The 21942-nt window shown below is 35.0% G+C and overlaps 1 protein-coding gene across 9 annotated transcripts in view; it reads right to left on the bottom strand.

The window, feature by feature from the left end:
* Positions 1-21942, bottom strand: part of LOC109100245 (dystrophin-like) — a 100378-nt gene that overhangs the window by 3277 nt on the left and 75159 nt on the right. For 3 of the 9 annotated variants that reach the window (XM_042730632.1, XM_042730386.1, XM_042730566.1), the window contains 14 exons: positions 21465-21526; positions 20365-20439; positions 19713-19914; positions 17557-17642; positions 14765-14922; positions 14502-14668; positions 12785-12896; positions 12496-12632; positions 10954-10992; positions 9388-9453; positions 8960-9025; positions 8177-8335; positions 5022-5265; positions 222-342 (listed from right to left, as the gene is read on the bottom strand). In XM_042730632.1, the coding sequence (XP_042586566.1) occupies positions 222-342; positions 5022-5265; positions 8177-8335; positions 8960-9025; positions 9388-9453; positions 10954-10992; positions 12496-12632; positions 12785-12896; positions 14502-14668; positions 14765-14922; positions 17557-17642; positions 19713-19914; positions 20365-20439; positions 21465-21526 (1694 nt within the window). The remainder of the gene's footprint in view (positions 1-221; positions 343-5021; positions 5266-8176; positions 8336-8959; positions 9026-9387; positions 9454-10953; positions 10993-12495; positions 12633-12784; positions 12897-14501; positions 14669-14764; positions 14923-17556; positions 17643-19712; positions 19915-20364; positions 20440-21464; positions 21527-21942) is intronic. The other 6 variants (XM_042730415.1, XM_042730255.1, XR_006155495.1 and 3 more) reach the window with 4 other exon arrangements.

The following is a 21942-nucleotide window of genomic DNA, read 5'->3' as shown; positions in this document are numbered from 1 at the left end:
CTCACTCAGAAACTCAGAATTGTGAGATAAAAGGCACAATTAACTTTTTTATTTTTTCATTCTATGTTGGAAACGGGCTTCCATATGTTTCCGTATTTTGCTAAGGATGGAAACTACTACTGATTATTATTATTACTGATTAGCCTGCTTAATTTTATGAATAATCAACGCTGAAGAGTTGGGTTTAATCTGGTTAAACTGAAGTTGTTAGGGACATTTACCCATCGTCTCTGTGGTTTGGCTTGCGGCCACACGCAGTGAGGCCAGGCTGGTGTCAGATCTCGGAGAGGCAGTGGAGGGGGAGGACAGGGCAGTGCCATTCACCTTGGACTCAGTCTGTGGCTAGGACACAGGCAGAAAGGAACCATATAGATTAGGCACGGGACTGGACGCAAACATCAGCACTGGGTTGTACTTCTGTATTTCCAGATTCATTTGAAAACATCCATTTATATATTTTCAATCTAAGACTTCACATTCTTTTACTGCCTATTTATTTTTAAACCTCTAATTTATTGACAGATAACAGAATTTTTGCAACAAGGACTCTTTCGAAACATTAACAACTGCAGTATAAAACAAGAGCAAGAGCAAGAGCTCTCAGCACTGCTGTTTTTGCATCATTCAGGTTTTAAAAACAAGAGTCAAGCCAACACAAAAATACACACAAAATAGCTGATGTGACGCTGCTTAAATATAAAAATAAAATTACCCAGACGTCCCAAAACCCTTCGGCAAGTTGTACATTCATTTTCCTACACATCAATATTCAGAGCGGTAGTCAGGTTTAAATAAGGACTTCTATAATGTAACCTTATAATGTGCATGTCATATACATCCATTAATATTATTATATTTATTTCAAGTACTATAAATAATTAGCCTACTGTTTAAAATGTTTGTAAGTTTTTATGTTCACCAAGGCTGCATTTATTTGATAAAAATACAGTAAAAACAATAATATTCTGAAATATTATTACAATTTAGAATAACTCTGTCTATTTTAATGTATTTTTCAGATTTTTTTCAAGTTTTTTGATGAACAAAGTTCAAAAGATCAGCATTTATTTGAGTAGATTTTTTTTCCTACCAATGTAAGTCCACACTACATTTTTGATAAATTTAATGCATCCTTGATGAATAAAAGTATTTCGATTTCTTTAATATATATATATATATATATATATATATATATATATATATATATATATATATATATATATATATATATAAACATCTTGGCTATATGAATTACTCATGTATCTTAAATGTAATACTTACCTACAATTAATTACAATTTTAGATACTTCCAGAATCTTAAAAATTATTTGCTTTAATGATTAAATGGTTTGTCACTGCACAAGTGCTTTAATGAATGTGTTTAAACCTTCCATTAACCATTAACAATTCAGAACACAAGACCTGACAGCCCTCTTGGAAAAAGAATGATGGTTCTGGTCATTTCTTTTGTCTCCTGAGATATTGGTCAAGCGAAACACACGAGCATATGTTATACAGAAGAACATGTTTATTAGCATATAACAGAGAAAAAAAAAAGTAATCGATGCTACTAAAACAAGAACATACACTAGAAGGCAAAGGCTTGATTTTAAATGTAATGAAAATTCTATTTGGATTAAAAAAAAAAAAAAAAAACAGAAGTGAAGCCAATAATCCATTGGCTCTGATCAAACTGAGCGATCATTTATTTGCACGTTCATTGAGTCTGGTTCTTCAAGCAAAAGTCAGCCAATGGAAGGAGCTGGAGTCTAGTGAGATTTTAGTTCAAACAGTCCACAGAGAACACATGAAGCCATTTCTTCGAGAACAAATGTGACATAAATCCATTTGGCAGAGACCTCCAGTCCACTAATGTTTTTTTTTTTTTTTTTAAGAAGTATGCATCAAGACATTACGCTTGATTCATCAAGACACAATGCAGATGGAATATCTGATTTCCCCTCTATTCAAGCGGAAGGAGACCGCTGAAGAAGCTGACATCAAACAAACTCCACAAACAAATTACAGAGAGAAATGAGTTGCTTGAGAAAGAATGACAGGTCCTTCAAAATGTTCTTTTAGCCACCAAAAAGATCTGGCATTCCTACTCAGCTTTAATAAGGACAGGATCAATAATTCCTGTTGTGTGGCAAAGTATGGTAGGAAAATATTCAATCAGCTTGAAATATTCAGTTACAACCTATAATGTTTGTGCTATGTTGCCAATTAGGACAGAAAAAAAAATTGTCACCTAAAGAAAAGAAAAACAGTGTACATTAATGCAGGGGTTTTCAAACTTTTAGGGCATGCGCCACCCCCAAGTCTGTCTAATTTCACTCGCGCCCCCTCAAACCACCCCCTCCCCATATTCACACCTAATTACTGTATTAACATTACCATAAATGCAAATAACCATTAAAGCTATTAAAGCAGCTAACAATTTTTCTTTTGCTCTTTTTCATTAATATTATTTAGATGAGAAATGCATGGATCCGTTACATGTAAACTTGATATTTTCTTTACTGTTTACGTTCACCCAAAACAACCGACTGCGCTTACAAGGATATTTGTCAAGACAACCATTGGTATTCACCTGCCTGTCTGAGAAGGCTAAGGCTATCTGTTTGTGCACCTTACACGCGTGTGCGGGCGCGGCGTGCATAGAAATTATGGCGTTATTTCACTGACAAATGTCGAGAGCGCATTATTGTAGCGCGAAAGCACATTAATACAATGCGCGAGCGCGAATCTCTACGTGCAAGCGCGGATTTTCTTTGCTCTCGCACAAACTCGCACTTAAAACGTGTCTCTCCTCTCACTCAAACTGTGTCCTGTGCACGCTCAAAGCCCATCTGCCACAAATAGCCAAATATATCAACAACTTAATCAAACAAATTAAAAACTTACAAATATTAACATTAAAAAATTATAAAAAAAAAAAATCAAAACAAATTCCTTCACCTCCTTTCCCTTAATTTTTTTATTGTTGTATTTTTGTTTTAATATAAACCGGTTATTGTAGCTACTTTGTTTTACTAGATCTCTAATTTTTTTTTTGTATTTAGTTTTGTATACAGTTTTTGCCATTTCCATGCCTCGCGCGTCCGGTTTTGTGCAAGAGCAAAGAAAATCCGCTGAGAGATTTGCGCTAGCGCATGGTATTAACGTGCTTTCACGCTACAATAATGTGCTCTAGACATTTGTCAGTGAAATAACGCCATAAGAAATGTTTTATCTCAGCACGTGAGTACCACATTGAGATGTCTAGGGCTTAAAATGACTTTAGTGTTTAAACTGACAAGACTTAAAACACGTGCGAATGAAAAACTTTCTTGAGGAAGCAGCACTGCCTGACTCAATGTTATTTTTGGGGGCTAATGTGACAGACGGGGGGTTGAAACCCACCTAAAAGGGTTTAGAACCGACCCTGGTATAGCGTGCGTAATTATGCTGAAACATAAATATATAACCAGTTTACCTGATTCAATGTTATGGCTGAGCGTGTTTCTGAGATAACATGTCAATCCATCGTTGGATTTCCAAAACGGCTAACCATAAATCATCTTACACTGTCAATAACTGATACTCGAGCCAACTCTGCTCTACCTGTCAACTAGCAGTGGGAGTCAGATTGCCCCCTAGTGGATGGCTAAATATTTGCTAACTCATATTCATAAATCCTCAAGGGAATGTCTAAATTAACTGATGCTCATGCCCCCCTTGACAGGTGCCGGCGCCCCACAGGTTGAAAACCCCTGCATTAATGCACTATAGATCTTACCACACCAAGACTAAACAATGCTTTAAAAAAAAAATACTCAAAAACCATGTCTGATCAGAAACCCAAATGAACTGACTGAACAATAGAACAAAACAAAAGCTTGAATGATTAGAGCATAACATTTTGATATGAAGGAGTCCATAAAGATGCATGGCTGTATTCTTATTCTTAACACAGTCAATATCATTTTGGCTTTCACAGTGCTGTGGACTAAACTGAAATAATTCTGAGTAGTAGTTATTATACAGAACAGTGAATGCCAAGGACAGTTAACAGAGATGTCTGCATTCAAACAAAACGACATGAACTAATAATATTCCAGGCAATAGTCTTTGGTTTAAACATCTTTGTAAAAAAAAGGTTCTATTTACTGCAATTTCAAAACTCAAAAGAAAGAAAAAATGACAAATGTATAATTTTAAACTAATCTTTGATGATTAATTATAATTTTAAAACAAAGTCTTCAATCCACACATTTGCAGAAAATAACACATCTTTAAATAGATGGAACATTTCAGGAAGATTGTGTCAAAAGATTGCACAAATTCCTGGAACTTGCAACTGTACAAAACGCACAATTAGATGCAAATCCCAGCTCTTATACAAAACAATTTCTATATTCATCCTGACAGCATCGAAATTTAGCACAAATATTTCCTTTAACAATAATAAATTGTTAAACTGATAAAACTAACTCATTTGTTAGACTTCTGAAAACTGCACACTAAAAACTAGTGAGCTGATAACCTCGTCTTTTAAGACGTCTCATTTTGGCTGAATTTTAACGAAACATTAGTTGTGTCCATCACAGATCATAGATAAAGAAGTACAAGAATGCATTGCAATGAGTCAAGAGAAATATCTACTATAAATATTCTTAATATACTGAAAAATATTGATAAATTTGACTTTCCCAAAAAAGTTAATTATTTATATAACTACAAATATGACAAACATTAAAAGCCAAAAACTGACATTAAAATATATCAATGCTCTGGGCATTTCATTTCTTCTGTTGACAATCAAAAGGAAGCACATGAACAGCGTTACATTCCACAGCTAGGATTTGAAATATGCCTTGTAAAGTGTCAGTGAGCAATCTGAAGACATTTACTCATAGCAAAGTTTAGACAGAAGCTGACTGCTTGAGTTCCTTTACCATCAATTCCAAAAACTGTTTGAGTTTCACTTGCAGAGAAGTATAAACATTAATAAAATCTTAAGGATATGCGCCACCCACCTGCTCAAGTAACTGTCTAAGGCGTTTGAGCTGTGATTCCAGCTGTTTGTTGTGATCCTCCAGGATTTGCATTCTTGCTTCCAAACGTCCCTTGTGCTGCCGCAGTAGTTTGGCCTCGGCGATCAGTTCAGCGTCGCGTGGACTCTGGGGAGAGACCGGCAGCATCTGTGGGGGTGAGGGCAACGGTGACAGACCCTTGTGGTCATGTGCCTTCTTAAGACGATCGTACTCCGATTGCAGCTTCCTGCACAACAGGGAAGACAACTTCAGAAAGAAGACAAGAAAACAGTAACTCAAAGAAAAAAGGGTGAGTCTGACAAATAAATAAACATGTGCTGTAAGCATGGACTGCTCATTTATGGCACAGTTGGCACAATAATTAAATCAATACTTTTATTCAGCAAGGATGCATTAAATTGAGCAAAAGTAACTAAAGTTTTTTTTTTTTTGAACATCAAAGAATCCTGAAAAATGTACAATGGTTTCCATAAAAAATATTAAAGGGATAGCTCACCCAAGAATGAAAATTACCCCATAACTTACTCACCCTCAAGCCATCCTAGGTGTATATGACCTTCTTCTTTCATACGAATACAATCTGTGTTATAATAAAAATGTTCTGGCTCTATAATGGCAAGCTTTATAATGGCAGCAGTGTTGCCAAGTCCGTGGTTTTCCTGCGGAATTGGGCTACTTTAACACTGTTGCCGTGGGTTGTTTTTCATGTCCGCGGGTTGAAGCGACCCCAATAGCGTGATATTTAGCCCCTAAAATGCGAGTTTTACCAGGGGAATCCCACCAAAAAAATTTGTATTTTATCCCCCGGAATGCAATTTTTATCGGGGGACCCCACTCGAAACGTGATTGGGCAAGTTTTTTGGCTAGTTTTGAGCAGCAATTGCGCGGGTTTTGTTGTGAAAACCTGGCAACCCTGAATGGCAGTGAATGGGGTTGAGATTGTGAAGCCTAGAAAAGTGCATCCATTCATCATAAAACGTGCTCCACACAGCTCTGGGGCGTTAATAAAGGCCTTTTGAAAAAAAGAAATGCATTTGTGTAAGAAAAATATCAATATTTAAAACTTTATAAACCATAATCTCTAGCTTCTGCTAACTATTGTACATGCATTCACTAGAGAGTGGCATTCCACTGGATGACATAAGACGTAAGTTCTTTTATGATGAATGGATGCACTTTTTTGGCCTTCAAAATCTCGACCCCCATTCACTGCCATTATAAAGCTTGGAAGAGCCAGGACATTTTTTCATACAACTCCGATTGGATTCGTTTGAAAGAAGAAAGTCACATACACCTAGGATGGCTTGAGGGTAGGGATGGGTACCGAAACCCGGTATCAAATGGGCCACGGGGCTAAATTATGAAAGACCAGAGTATCGAGAAGCTCTGACGTTAACAGTTCTGCTGTTGGTATGGGAGAGATTACGAAAACACACATTTGTCATTGCTATATAGACATTATCTTGCTTTCTCACCAGAGTCACCAGCTGTTTTTATATGCAAAAATATTTTGACATTTTTCTATGATGCATTTTTGCCAAAACAAATAAGGTGCTTTTTTTTTTTTTTTTTATTTTCCTATTGGCAGTTAAAATATTTCTTGTAAATCTCAACATATATCATTATGGACCTCAATTAAATATATTAAAAGCTATTTGCCACTGCCAGGGCATTAATGTTTTTATAGAAAATATTTTATAGTTTGTTATAGAAAAACAAGTTATGCTCAGAGTCCAGAGCCTCCATCATAGCAGGCACCTTAGAGACCTGCACTAACCAGAGACCTAAACCAGAAAACACCTGAAGCGCGACAACCACTTGGACGTTAGGTAATACACTTGCGCTTATGTAGAATGTCCCAGATGGGGATGTGGGAGAATAAGGGTGTATTCACACTAGGTAATCTTAATCGTGCCCCAGCGCATTTGACCCCCGAAGCCCGGTTCGTTTGAGTAGTGTGATCGCTCCATGCCACTCCCGGTTGGAGGAGATGGCCCAGATCGCGGTTCAGTTATATATAGATCAGTAAGTGTGAGCACTAACCGCGCCGGAGTGCGGAACTTACAATGCGTGCCGCCTGATTGCGTGAACATTTCTGAGCAGCAAATGATCAGTGAGCGAGAAACTTCTCTGCTTTCTTAACAAAAAACGACTCAAAATAATAAACCACACAGTTAACAAAACGATGCACTCCAGTGTGCTGAGCGAGAAACTTCTCTGCTGTCTTGACTTGCCATCGGAAACTTCCTATTTCCCTCTTATGAAGTCGTGATTACAGGCACGTTGCATACTTTTCTGCTAAAAATAATAGTAGACAGTGGTTTGTGAATGTTGATGCTTAGCCTAAATAATCTGATCGGGAGCATTCATGTGAGCGCTGCTACAGTCTTAGGCCCTCTCCAAATGCTCTCATTGGTTGAGACGCATGATGACACTCATCCCAAGCCAATACTGATCAAGATCCCACCCCCTGTGTATTCAGAACCAGTGAGCAATGGACTTTCATATAAATAAAAAACTGCGATAATGCGCGATAAAATAATTTTATGCGCCGTTAATCAATTAAACTTTTTTTTTTTTTTAGATTTCTAATATATTTTAGGGCTAAAAAATAAATATGCTACAAAATAGTAAATTATTTTATTTTTTCTGCTTTATTATCTGTTCACAATTATAATATAGTTCACTGTGTGTAATATTAGACTCAAATGTGTAGCCCACGTACTGTACCTGACTCAGCAGTGTGGGAAGATTTGTGTGCACTAGGTAGTACTTGGATGGTCAGATCTAATCAGATGCTTAACTTGGTTTGAAAAATTTGAGAACCTACTTAAATTGGTTAACATTTCAAATTCCAGATGAGCCAAGACAGATAAAAGGGAGCATTTTCTTTGTTGTAAAACTATGAGAATCACCGATCTAAAGCATAAAACTTTAAATAAAATATGTGATTCACAAAAATTGCTGTGGAAGTAAATATGTAAATATGTGAAGAGAGCTATTTTATTAGAAATTTCTGAAAATGCAGCGCTTCATCACAGACATATGCTGGTGCAATACAGTCCAGTGTCCATTCATCTCATTTCATTCAAATACCAAGCATTTGAACTCTTAAGGAAATGGACATGCAATCAAACCTGTTTTCCTGCTCCAGATCATTGAGCACTCTCTCAAGCTCCCCCTTCTCTTCAGTCTCCATTGAGATGAGGATCTGAGTGGGGCTCTGCGGCTGGCTGAGAGGAGAGCCTTGATTCAGACTCTGGCAGTAGTGCTGGATCAGCAGATGCTCATCATCCCTACAATAAAAACAACAACAACAGCAGCACTCCATTTCCAGTTCACTACATCACATCCATCGCTCAAGATTTCAATTAACATTTGCTGCCTAAAACTCCTTATAACTGAAGAAACACCAATGCAATCGGCTTGTGAGCAGTAAGCTGGTCTAAAAACAATCCTATTGTTTTAATACCACAAAAACAAATGCAGTACAAGAGCATTTACATGTAATTGTTTTATTATAATTCAATTTGAGCATGCTGGGAAAATTATATGGGTTTATTAATCATCTCCACTGCTTTGTGTATGGCTGGAAAGAGCTGATATGAGAATTATTATTATTATTTTTTTTTTATCACTTATAGGAATAGTTCAACCCCAAAAAATTAATTAATTCGCAGTGACATGATCTTCATTTCTGGAGGAACTCTTTTTATAATCAGCACTTTCATACACACATTTCACCATTTTTAAGTTGAAAAGGAGATGTTTTTATGCAACCACAAGCAGTTAAATGTCTGCATCTACCTTTGGCATTCTGGGAGGTGTAAGTAGATCAGTTTTAGGTTCTTCACACACTATTACATTCATTTATGGTATGATACGATGTACAGAAGAGTGTAAAGGAGTTGCAAGCTCACATGCTTTCATTGGGCGATACATTGTCATTCACATATGAGCCATTTCGGATCTCCATTTCAGCTAGCCTGTGGAAACACAGTATCATTCTGTATTCATTCATAAACAGTTCATGCAGTTGCATTCATTCATGTCAGTAAGGCCACACTGTTCCAACTTGCGTGCTTAACATTAACACAAACGCATTTCATTTGTTACTAAACACTGCAAGCAACAGTCCTATTCAGAAATGCGTATTCATTCTGATATCATTCATCAATTCTTTCTAATTAAAAAACAAATTTCAAACACATTTGTGTTATGACACAACTGTACCATTGTAGGGTATACACCATCACATCACCCAGCCCTAATGCAATGCGAGTCTGGTCTCTTAAATATACAGTTACATAGTAAGACCAAAATACCCATGCTTAAAAAAAAGTCTGACCTGCTAGCGTAATGTTCAATGCGTGAGTGGGTGTCGTCATGGGAGAGTTGGGGGGAAGATGCCGGCCTGCCAGTGACAGTAGAGCAAAGGTCAGAAAACACAGAAGAACTGAACTGAATTATGGAGGAACAACATTTTATTTAACACTGAGCATTACTATAAAAATTCAACAGTGCCACTATAGAGGCAACATCGTGGATTTTTTTTTTACACTATGACATACTGTCTCTCAGTATCTTTGAGCTGCTCTTTTGTTTACATTTGTATAATGTTCAAATGGTTGGGGTCTGTAAGATTTCATTAAAACAACTTTTTTTTGAAAGAAGTCTCTTCACAAGGGGTGCATTTATTTGATGCTAAATACAGTAAAAACAACAATATGAAATACTATGACAATATAAATAGCTGTTTTCTATTTGAATATATTTAAAAATGTAATTTATTGTGATAAAAATGTGATAGCAAAGCTGAATTTCAGCAGCCATTACTTCCGTCTTTAATGGTGAATTGCCAGTCAAGAAACATTTCTTATTAATTTTGAAAACAGCTGTGCTTCTTAATATTTTTGTAGAAACTGTGATTCTTTTTTTTCAGGATTCTTTGAATCCAAAGAAAATTTATTAAAAGTTTAAAAAAAAAAAAAAAAAAAAAAATTAATAAATAATATATATATATTAGAATATATACATGCATTATCATATATAATACATTATATATATATATATATATATACACTATATATATACACTATATATATATATATTATATTATATATAATATATATATTATTATATATATATATATATATATATATATATTTTTTTTTTTTTATTTTTTTTCCTAAATGAAAATATCTTTACTGTTATTTCGCAAAATAAAATTATTAATTTCTTTTAAAGAGGCCGGGGGGGAGGACCTAACTGACCCCGAACTTCTGAACGGTAGTGTATGCAACAGTGTAGCTCACACCCAGTGAATTAACATTCATAATAACTTAAGTTTTAAAAACACCTAACATACCCTACACCACGGTAACAGGTTAATCTAGCAGATGAATGTTGGAAGCCATGGGATGGACACACGTTTCAAAATATCTCACAGTTCTGACAATGGAAGATTAGTGTTTTATGTAAACTTGTGTATTATATCACAGATCAGCAATTGTAAACAGTGTACTGTAAGTGATCAAACATGCTTATGTTTATGTAAGTGCTTGTGTTTGTTGAACAATATGACACTGGTGCTGGACACTGTGCTGCCGTCCATCTATGAGGGTGCAGCATCATCCAACAGGAACGTAATTTACTGAATTCATTGTAGAAACTCAAGATTAATTTACTCTGCACCACACTTTCAAATTTGAATTTCAATTAAATTTCGATTTGAATTGCAAATGCACTCAATTTCAAATTAGTACTATGTGTCACATTTGAACTGCTAAGTGAAAATCCAGAATGTTCTTTTCTATTCTGTGGATACGTGAACAACACTAAATGGCATGTTCATATTATGTGACCCAGTAAGCTGATTTCTGTGGATGTGCGTGAGGTGTGTGGATCTACTCACGGATGGTCAACAGGCCAGAAGTTGATCAGTGTAACAGGACTGCAAGACAAAAAAAGATGTGATGATGGACAGGACAAGTAGATGCTCTGAAAGCATGATGGTGATATGGTTAAGAAGCACCAAACACACAAACCCACTGATATGACAACAGAGATAATTTCATAAAAAATACTTGGATTTAATCTAAAAATGAAAAAAAAAATGTTAATGTGGAAAATGGGTTGAATTGAAAAAGGAAAAAAAAAATGTTAATGTGGTAAGAATGTGTGTATGCATTTAGTGCCGTTTTACTATTACTCTGACATACTGCATACATTTGTAGCTGCTCCATTACAGGAAAAAAAAAATAAATAAATAAAATTCACAGCATAAATACTCCAACCATGACCACAAGTAATGATCAATGCAAGTGGTAAAGCAGAAAAAATCCAAGCCAAACTCTTGCAGGTGCAATTTAAGGTTACCAAGTGTTCAGAGTGTTCTTTATTTGTCTTGTTTGCTGGCATGTCAGTTCTACACTGTTTGACCATTTAGTACAGACTATACATATGCAAACAACATATAAAAATAAGATCTGTCTAGGTAGGTAGTAGTTGGTCTTTGAGGCACAGGAGGTTAGAATGTTTTATTTACAGTGTGTCAGATGAAACACAGCCTTTTCTCTTTGTCAGTATTTGAAATTTTATAAAAACGGTTAAATTTTTTTCGCCAAGATTTTGCCATTTTATGGTTTTAGCATAAAAGTTTTAGCAGCCAAAATGTAATTGCATCCATCATTTTCTTTACTTTTATCTTTTCATTTTTAGTGAGCGAGATTCAAACAGGTTAAGAAATTCCTGTTAAAGTCTTGGTTTCCAAGACTAACAAATATTAACTAAAAAAAATAATGCTTAAGTCTTGGTTTCCAGGACTAAGATAGTATTTGCTCTAAATATATCTTTAAGAAGTGTGTCAGTTTGAGTGTTGCTACTGTTAACTAAAAAACACTATTAAAACTTCTTTTCACCAGTTCAAATAAAGATGAAATATAAAAAAAAAAAAATATAAGATGATAAAATGTAAACAAATTAGAAACGTTGCCTTAAACTATCTGAAAGAAAATAAGCTTAAATTGAAGTACTAAAATTACTAAAACTAAACTAAACTAAAAAATGTTTATAAATTTTTTTAGTTTGTTTTTGTTTATTTTTAATTAGGTAATATAGTTACTAAAACTTATAAAAAATAAACTAAAAATATAAAAATAAAAGCAAATATTAATAAATGATATAATAGTATATAAATAACACTGAGATGTGTGTCTAATATGATCTTAAATCAGTCTAATCATGTCTTTATGATCAACTATCTATTTTTTTTTTTTTAAATATCGAAGAAAGCACTTTGTTGCATCTGCACACGTTCATTCTGCTCTCTTGATAGCATCTAGATTTGCAGTGTGATGCGCATTGTGCTTTTAATATTAACAGACAAAAAAGTGGCCCTATCAGCTGTCATGTGTCTACTTAATCAGTAGCTGATGGAAGCATAAAAAAGTCTCACGTCTCCATGTTGTCTCCCTCAAGGATGGTCTGGACGGGAAGGTAACCCATGCGAGGATGCTTGGCAAAATAGCGCTTTGTCCTGAACTTATTCTTCAACACCTTGGCAAAGTCTCGCACGTCCTCTCCTGACGTCGTCTGTAAAAGGACACAGAGAAACAAAAAGTCATTACTTTAGTATCTGGCGTAAATGGCAGAGTCAACGGATTTTAAGATTAAACTTCCAATGCAATGAAGGCAAAAAGCTACAGTGTATATACTAACCACACAGTGATGCAAAAAAAACCTACCGGTGTGCAATATTCAACCATAGGGTACTGCATCTTGTGACCTTTGGCCACTCTGCCAGAAAAAAAGCAGCTTTGGCAGATATCATAGTTAAAGTGCTTTAAACTCCGGTACCTGTAGAAACCAGACACAAACAATGAGATCAGTGTTAAAGTCCCTGGCAAAACATTCAAAACATCCTGGATCTGAAGCAACATGCACGCAAGATTACTTCGAAGAAAGGTGTAGTTACATTTTAATCCTCCGGGTGGAGCGCTTCCCTGTTCTTACCTACTCTCAACAGTGAGCATATTACAGTCTGATATTATACATGCTACTTAAAAGAAGGGTTCAACCAAAAGAAAATTGTTATGATTTTCTTACCCAGTACATACATTACTGTTCAAAAGTTTGGTCAGTAAGTTTTATTCAGCAAGGATGTATTAACATTGAATAAATGTGAGATAAACAGATATCTATTTCCAAAAACAAACAAACAAACAAACATGTTCATGGTTTTCACAAAATTATTAAGCAGCAAAACTGTTTTCAACACTGATAAGAAATATTTCTTAAATACCAAATCAGCATTTTTCAGCAGATTTCTGAAGGATCATGTGACACATAAGACAGGAGTAATTCAGCTTGGCCATCACACAAAGTATATTTTTACTTTTTTACTGTATTTTTGACCAAATAAATGCATCTTTGTTTTTAAAAAAAAAATAGAAATAAATACATTAAATATATTATATAGTATATATATATATATATATGTATATATATATATATATATATATATATATATATATACACATAAATTTTACTGACACCAAACTTTTGAAAAAGTCATACAGGTTTAGAATGACATAAGGGTAAGTTAATAATGACAATTATCCTTTTCCTGTATTTTTTATTTTTTATTTTTTTTTGAGCGAACTCTATACACACGACTTGGCAACAAAAATGAATGTTATTCTGGAGTGAAAAAGTCACTCCATATTTTCACTTGGGTAATGTCAAGTAAAAATTTATTTCAGACATTTATTTGTCAGTTTCTGTATTGTTATCTGGTCTTTCAATGCTACAGAATCTGTGCTGGTTTTGCTTTTAGAACCCAGATTTTGCATTGGAACTAAGTGCTGACTGACACAGAAATTTATAAATACTACCATAAACCTGTGTAGAGATTAACATGATATAAGATGATATAAGCTAAATAGGAAAAGTTGTGTGAACATTTTGTGCATAAACAAAAACAGCAGTGTGATTTCTCCGCTTAACACATGCAACAAACACGAGGCAAAGCACTGTATTACATTAGCCAAATTATCATGCAACAGAGCAATGTATAGTTGCATTTCATTATTTTCAGAATTGCTTTTCAATGCTATCCATGATATTATTTGCTGGAAATATACTGGATTGTGAAAAATTAGTGTTACAGAGCTAAAAAAAATCATTTTGAACCGTAAAAAAATTAAACAGGGTCACTTTAAAGTCATGTTGAATTTAAAGTGAAATGTATGAAAATGCTTTACGTAAAGCAAAAGCAGGACTAAATAAAACCTCTCAAAGAAAATGAACACTGCAGCTTTCCGAACCTCAAAACAAAGTTTTTTTTTTGCCATGAAGTTTGGTGCAATGCTTAATAATGCACAAAAAACCTGCTGATACTTTTAAAGCACTTGAAGCAGAATCAGTCATTCTGAAAAATAGCACTAAAGAAAAGGTCCATACCTGAAGCCAATAATAGGACATTCCTTACAAATGTTGCATTTAGCCTGGTGCTTTGCTGTCTCAGCGGCCGCCACACGATGAAGGACAGGAAGCCAAACCATCGACTGAGGTTCTAAACGCATCCAGTCCAGGAAGACTGAAGCCTCTAGCTCTGGTTTGTTATTGGCCTTCATATCAGAGCGAAAGAAAATAAATGCAGGAAATGCAGAAAAAATGCTACCAAAGTGCATATTCTACATGGCTGCTTTACAGTGGTTACTTACAAACTGAAAGCAGCTGCGCACACTGGGCTCGATATTGCTCCCACCAAAAGATGCAACCTCACCCAGCTGCCTGGGGATCTGAATGGCATCGTGCACAAGGAGGCCGAGGCGCCGCTGGTCACAAAAGCCTGTAGCACTGGCCACCTCTCTGAACAAAACTAGAGGGTTCAGGAGGAAATGATTAGGGGAAACATGTAACTGTCAAAACCATCAAATTTTGATTTACACAAAAAGACAAAAAAAAAATCCTTTGAACCATACTTAAGAATTTAATTGAAATTTTCAATGTTAAATATTAAACATTTACAAAAAATGTTATTGATTTATTTAAATATTTATGTGTGTGTGCGCAACACTGAAGACTGGAGTAATGGCTGCTAAAAAACCTTAGCTTTGCCATCACAGGAATAAAACACATTTTAAAATATATTCAAATAGAAAGCAATTATTTTAAATGGTAATATTTTTTAAATATTACTTTTGGACTGTATTTTTGACTAAATAAATGCAGCCTTGGTGAGCGTAAGAGACTTTGTTTTAAAGGGGTCATCAGATGCCCATTTTCCACAAGCTGATATGATTCTTTAGGGTCTTAATGAAAAGTCTGTACACATTCTTCTTTAGGGTCAATGAAAAGTCAGTATCATAGTTTTGTTAAAATGCTCAATGGTAGTGTTTAACACCTTTTTTACCACTGTCAAACCAGCATCCAGTAGCATTTTTCCTTTAAATTTGTCTATGAAGCCTCTGATAAGACTGTGGTTAGTTATGGCCTTTGCTATCAAAGGCGATTTGCAGCAAATAAAGAAAATAATTCATAATAGTACAGGAAAATGCAACCTGGTGCAGAAAAGACTGCTTCTCCCAAAAAAAAATAAAAAAAATAATGTAATACCAGTGCTGGTCATTATAATTAGAATATCATCAAAAGTGGTTTCATTATGTCCATTCAAAAGTGAAACTTGTATATTTATTCATTCATTACACACAGACTGATATATTTCAATGTTTATTTTTTCTTTTATTTTGATGATTATATACTGACAACTAAGGAAATCCCAAATTCAGTATCTCAAAATAGAAACCAAAGGAATATTTGTGAAAAGGTTCAATTGAAGACAGTGGTGCCACACTTACAAACTGAAACTCAAAACTGCGCACACTGGGCTCGATATTGCTCCACCTACAGAAAAGATGCCACCTCACCCAGCTGCATGGGGATCCAAAAATGGCGTCGTTGCACAAGGAGGCCGAGACACAAAAGCGACGCTGGTGCACAAAAGCCTGTAGCACTCTGGCCCACTCTTAAGAGACGAACTCAGGAGAGGAACAAATTGATGTGTAAGCAATAGGTAGTATCTGCTTAGGGGCCGCACCAAGATTGTGAACAGAATAAAAACCATTCAAAACATTCAGGAGGGAAATGATTACAAAAGTGTATTGCAAAACCATGGAAGTCAGAAAATAGACAACCAAGAACTTTCAAAAAAAAATCCTTGAACCATGCTTAAGAATTTAATTGAATTTTTCATATTAAATCATTAAACATTTACAAAAATGTATTGATGGCTATTTAAATATTATGTGTGTCGCAACAACTGAAGATGGAGTAATGGCAGCTAAAAAAACCTTAGCTTTGCCATCACAGGGAATAAAACCATTGTTATCAAAACAGATTTCACATAGAAAGCAATTAGTGTTAAATGGTAATATTTTTTTAAATATTACTTTGGGAGGACTGTATTTTTGACTAAATAAATGCAGCCTTAGAGACCTTAATATACTTAATTTTAAATTGGACACCCATTATCCCCATTCTGAACAAGCTATATAGATGATTCTTTAGGGGTCTTAATGAAAAGTCTGTAACATAGTTTGGTTTAAAAGTTCTCAATGGTAGTGTAAAACCTTTGTACCCTGTCAAAATTTGTACCCTTTTGTACCCTGTTTTCAGGAGCAACACCATTGTTTCAGAGCAAGCCGTTTTGTAGCATTTTTCCTTTAAATGTTAATGAGCTCTGCTGACCCCGCCCCTCTCAGATAGACTGTTTACTTTAGCTGCATTCATCTGAAATTTGCTAATTAGCACATTATTAGGAAAGGCGATTTGCAAAGATTCAAATAGAAAACCATTATTTTAAAACGTAATAATATTTCATAATATTACTATTTTTACTGTATTTTTGATCAAGTAAATGCAACCTTGGTGCACGAGCATAAGAGACTTCTCTCCAAAAAAAATAAAAAAAAAGTATATATATGTGTGTGTGTGTATACAAGTTTCACTTTTTAAATAGATGAAAATATCAACTTTTTGATGATACAATTCGACATATGACCAGCACCTGGTATATATACATATATATATACACACATACACAAACTAAATCATTTAAATAAAATACAAAATAAAATCATCATCTTCAGCACCACACCATTTGGGAACAGTTTTGTTTGTATCATCACTGTGAAGTGTATTAAAACACTTGTTATTTATGTAAATGCTAGCGATTGCTGTGCGGTTGCTAGGTGGGTAAACATTTATTTCTGAGCAGCTGTTGCACTATTCTGTGTGCTATATACTGGGCAAACTCCAAAGCTTTACAACTGTGTTTACAGCAGTGCTATTAACAAGTAAACAATGACAACATAATACAAGACTCTAAAATCACCTGAGAGCTGTAAACTGCTGGTAGAACAGTTCCATAAACTGAGCGAATATCTTGGCTCTTATTACAGCTTAGAAACAGAATAGAAAGAACGAAACACATAAGATAAGCAGAAAAACTTACATCTGTACTTATCTTCAAGGTGAGCTTTGCACAAACAGATTATTCCTGTTTTGAAGGATAGGGTACGAATCTTTCCCGCTCGTCCTCTGCAGAAAAAAATTAAATTACAAGGGGACAAACGACTAAAGAAAGACCGTCAATTGCTCTTTTTTTATCTATTTTTGCAGATAAAGAGTCAAGATCAGGAACAAAACACTCCTTAACATAGTTTGATAAGATATACTCTTTTGAATTCGTCTGTGTTCAACCAGGATATAAGAAGCGTTTTATAAAATGTAAGTTTAAATTGAAGACATTTTAAAACCTTTTTAGGATACAAGCAAATAAATACCACTACTATTTTATGACCCTACAGAACAAACTCATAATTTCAAAAAAGTGTATCTTTTATATAATTCAACAGGCAGGGGCACAGACTCAACAAGGACTTAATGCTGTTTATAACAGCAAACTAGAGGATGATCTACATTGGATTTTGCAGATACAATAATGTGATTAAAGAAAGGATATAACTCTTAAACCATCTACAACATCTTACAATTTAAACACAAAAAAGTAAACAGTCAACAGTAGTATAAATGCACTGTATTTATTGACTGCAAACTGTGTGAGCCTCTAGAACACGCAAAAGTGCCACATTTTAACTTTGAAACATGCACATTTATGTAATTAAATAATTGCCTTTTGAATTTAACAATTGCATTTTTGTCCCCAAATTTAAGACCTCTTAAAATGACAATTACTCTTGTTATACCATTTAAGATGTTTAAGGCTTATTAAGGCCTTAAATTCGATGGAACTGTATTTAAGACTTTTTAAGGACCCACAGGAACCCTGCATTTCTTCAGCCTATCTACTATGAACATCATTGCTTAGCAAGACAATCTACGTAAAAAGCAGGCGTAGAATGAAAAGACCTCCAATGCTTTTCTCTCAGTTTGCTTTTGGGGACAGACGGGGGTCTTCTCTGGAATCTACCACCTCCATGTACAAACACTGCATGATTTATGGCTCAGTGTGATCCTGCTGAGAACCGCCTCCAACTCCAGCTGATTCTCTCTGACTCATATGTTCTAGTATTTAATGGATTACTTCACCCCAAATTTAAAATTCTGTCATCATTTACTCACCCTCATGTTGTTCCAAACTAGGGGTTGAACGACTTCAGATTTGTTTAAGTTGACAATTATGTGATGAAAGTTAAGTCGACGTTGATAAGTCGCTGATGACGTCATTAATGAACAAATGCACCTGAAGCTTGAGCTGAGACTCGAACACCTTGTGCACAGCTATGGCATAAGACACAGCGCTGTCCACATGGCCACTGCTCCTATAACAGCTCGTTTTTTATCTGTTCTTTTGTCTGTGGGTCATTAGATTTCTCACAGATGTCCGCTTGTGCTCAATCAGATCCAGATAAAGTAGCACAGTAAAAATTGCATTTATATGAATGCATAATGAGAGAGCGATTGCCCGTGTGAATTAATTCTAACTAGCAGCGTCTCTCTACTAATAGTGAAGCTGTATTTTAGTTACTATGATAAAACTTTTAGTTTCTGAGATATTTTATTAAGAAACCACAGAAAAGTGTCGTCAATACATTTCCGCGCTAAATGATTCGGTGTGCGCGTGATGTATGAGCTGCTGTCTGTAGCCTGTGTGTGTGTGTGTGCGCGTTACAATGCAGCAGAGCATTAGATTAGAATGCCGATACCTGTACAAAAAGCTGTTTAAAACGTGTATTCTCCCATTCAGTTTCGAGCATCCAGGTGGTATTATTACACATGTCTTGTGGAGTGCTTTAAGAGTATGCATTTATTTGTCATTTTAACTGTTTGGAAACAGAGCGTAAATATGGACTTCAATGATTTCTTATCCTATTGTGCCCTCTATAGGACCAGCGACCAGTCAACATCAAGCTTAAAACGTCAAAGTCGACCCCCACTCCAAACCCATATAATCTTTTTTAATCATGAAACACAGATATGCTCTTTTGATGCAGTGCGGCAAGGACATTCTTCACAATTTCTCTTTTTGCATTCTACAGAATATCCTGTTTTGGAATGGCATGAGGGTGAGTAAATGACAGAACTTAAATTTCTGATCTATTGCATTTTAAATGCACAAACAACAACAACAAAAAAAGTTGAACGTACGTATCATAGACGTTGAGCAGCCAGTTGAGACACATGTCCACACACAGAGGCACGTTGACCAGACCGCTGTGCTGCTGCTCTAGACGGTCGTAGATGCTGGTCAGACAGTTGATCACCTGCATGATGTCCATGAATTGCTCGTTCTGTTTCAGATTGTGCTGCTCAAAGGCCTCACAGACTGCAGACATGCCCAGAAGATCCACTGTGCACAGAAAAAAAGCATGGTGGCTAAAGTGTTCTGAAGTCTCTGCCGGTTTCCAGAACGTTGTTATAGGGTTGCTAAGGTGTTCTGGCTGGTCAGAAGTAAAAGCACATGTCTCTTCCTATTATTCAACTTGGCAAGGTCACCAGTTTGATAACAGTAATAATCACTACCGTTTGCTTTAGCAAACCCTGTTGTGTAATCAAATGTGTGGAAAATAGTAATTCTAAACATCTTTTCATTTTTTTTTTTTGTTATTTACAACTTACTACAAAATCTGGAGTAAGAATGCTCTTTCCCTTTCCGAAAAAGTTTCTATGAAACTTGGTTTTAGACCAAAAAAAATTATATTTCAGCTTATCATAAAAAAAGACTAATGTTCAGAAACAACCTGAAAAAAATATGAACTTGATGTTGTGTGATTACTAAGAGTACATTTTGTGCACTTACAGCAGAGCGCTTTCTGCATTCGTCTGAGCTTCATTGCCGTCCTGTATGCCGAGAACCGTACATTGTTGAGATCCGCTGTTTAGCAAGAGAAGAAAATGTGACAAATATTAATTTTAGCAAACTGATAATGCAATATTTCATTAGTGTCTGAGTCAATCCTTTCATCTCTGCATTTGACAATTTCTAATTTTGATCTTATTTGTTGGGATCTGAAAAACAGGCAGCAGAAACATCAAGCTAGTTTCATCCAATCAGTTTCTCCATTTTTAATCCATTGATCAAAAATGTTTCCTCTGACAATCTGACATTTTACTCAAGAGCAATTACACTACCAAATAGATTCAAATATTGCAAATGTGAGAGATTTAACTACTTCAAAGTAGTGCTGGGCAATATGGTTAAAAAATGTTTAGCCATTCAACAATTTATCCATGTATATTTACATATCAATATATTTATATAAACGTGATTTTACATGAACCATTATTTCACAGGCACTGTTGCCAAGTGTAAACATTAAAATGTTAAATATACATTAATATTCAAGGGTTGGTATGATTTTTTTTAAAAATGTTTTTGAAAGAAGTCTCTTATGCTTACCAAAGGCTGCATCCATTTGGTCAAAAATACAGTAAAAACTGTAATATTGTGAAATATTTCCATTTTAATATATTTTAAAATGTAATTTATTTCTGTGATGGCAAACTTAATTTTTGTCTCGTGTTCCTTCAAAAATCATTCTAATATGCCAATTTAGTGCTCCAGAAACATTCGTTTTTATTATCAATGTTGATATTTAATATTTTCTTAAAATTTTGGTGGAAACCTAAATACATTTATTCAGAATTCTGATGAATAGAACAGGAATTATCTGAAACCGAAACTTTTTGCAACAATGTAAAACTGTCACTTTTGATCAGTTTAACGAATCCTTGCTGAGTAATTACTAATCATTTTAATGCACAATAAAATGTCACATCATCACAGATCTTCATGACCATTTTTGCATGACAACACTGCAAAGACGTTAGCAAAAATCATAATGAATGTATTCAATATCCAGCCCTACTTCATACACATCAGGTCTGAATCAGGCCTACCTAATGACTGGTACAGTTCTGCCATCTTTGGGTGGTCCCAACATGTTGTTTGGGTCTGGTGACTGAAAGCAAAAACATGATAAAAAACAATAAATGGTACCTCTATCTAAAAAAACAAGCTTTATAATAAATACCAAAAGCCAACAAAAGGCTATACAACATCCATAAATGTATTTATGACTCATATTTAGTGCTAGAGACAGTGTCATCCATCTACAGTAATACAGATTAAGACATGGTGATAAAGTGCTGTGGACAGACCCTGAGTCATTTTACATCAAACAATAAACCTCAGTCCTCAAACTCAAGAAGAGCTGAATTATGTTCTTCAAATAAAGAAAATCTTCAACAGATACTCAAGAACATTTTATAGTACCACCAATAACATACTACTAACTGTAGTTTAGACATGCTGTCTACGATAAAACATCCCTCTTTTAAAAGAATAGTCCACTCAAAATGAATCAGTCATTTACTC

The sequence above is a fragment of the Cyprinus carpio genome, chromosome A1 (assembly GCF_018340385.1).
Source record: "Cyprinus carpio isolate SPL01 chromosome A1, ASM1834038v1, whole genome shotgun sequence".
Taxonomy (NCBI): Eukaryota; Metazoa; Chordata; class Actinopteri; order Cypriniformes; family Cyprinidae; genus Cyprinus; species Cyprinus carpio.
The sequence above is the reverse complement of the archived record's forward strand: the minus strand, read 5'-3'. Positions and strand labels throughout refer to the sequence as shown.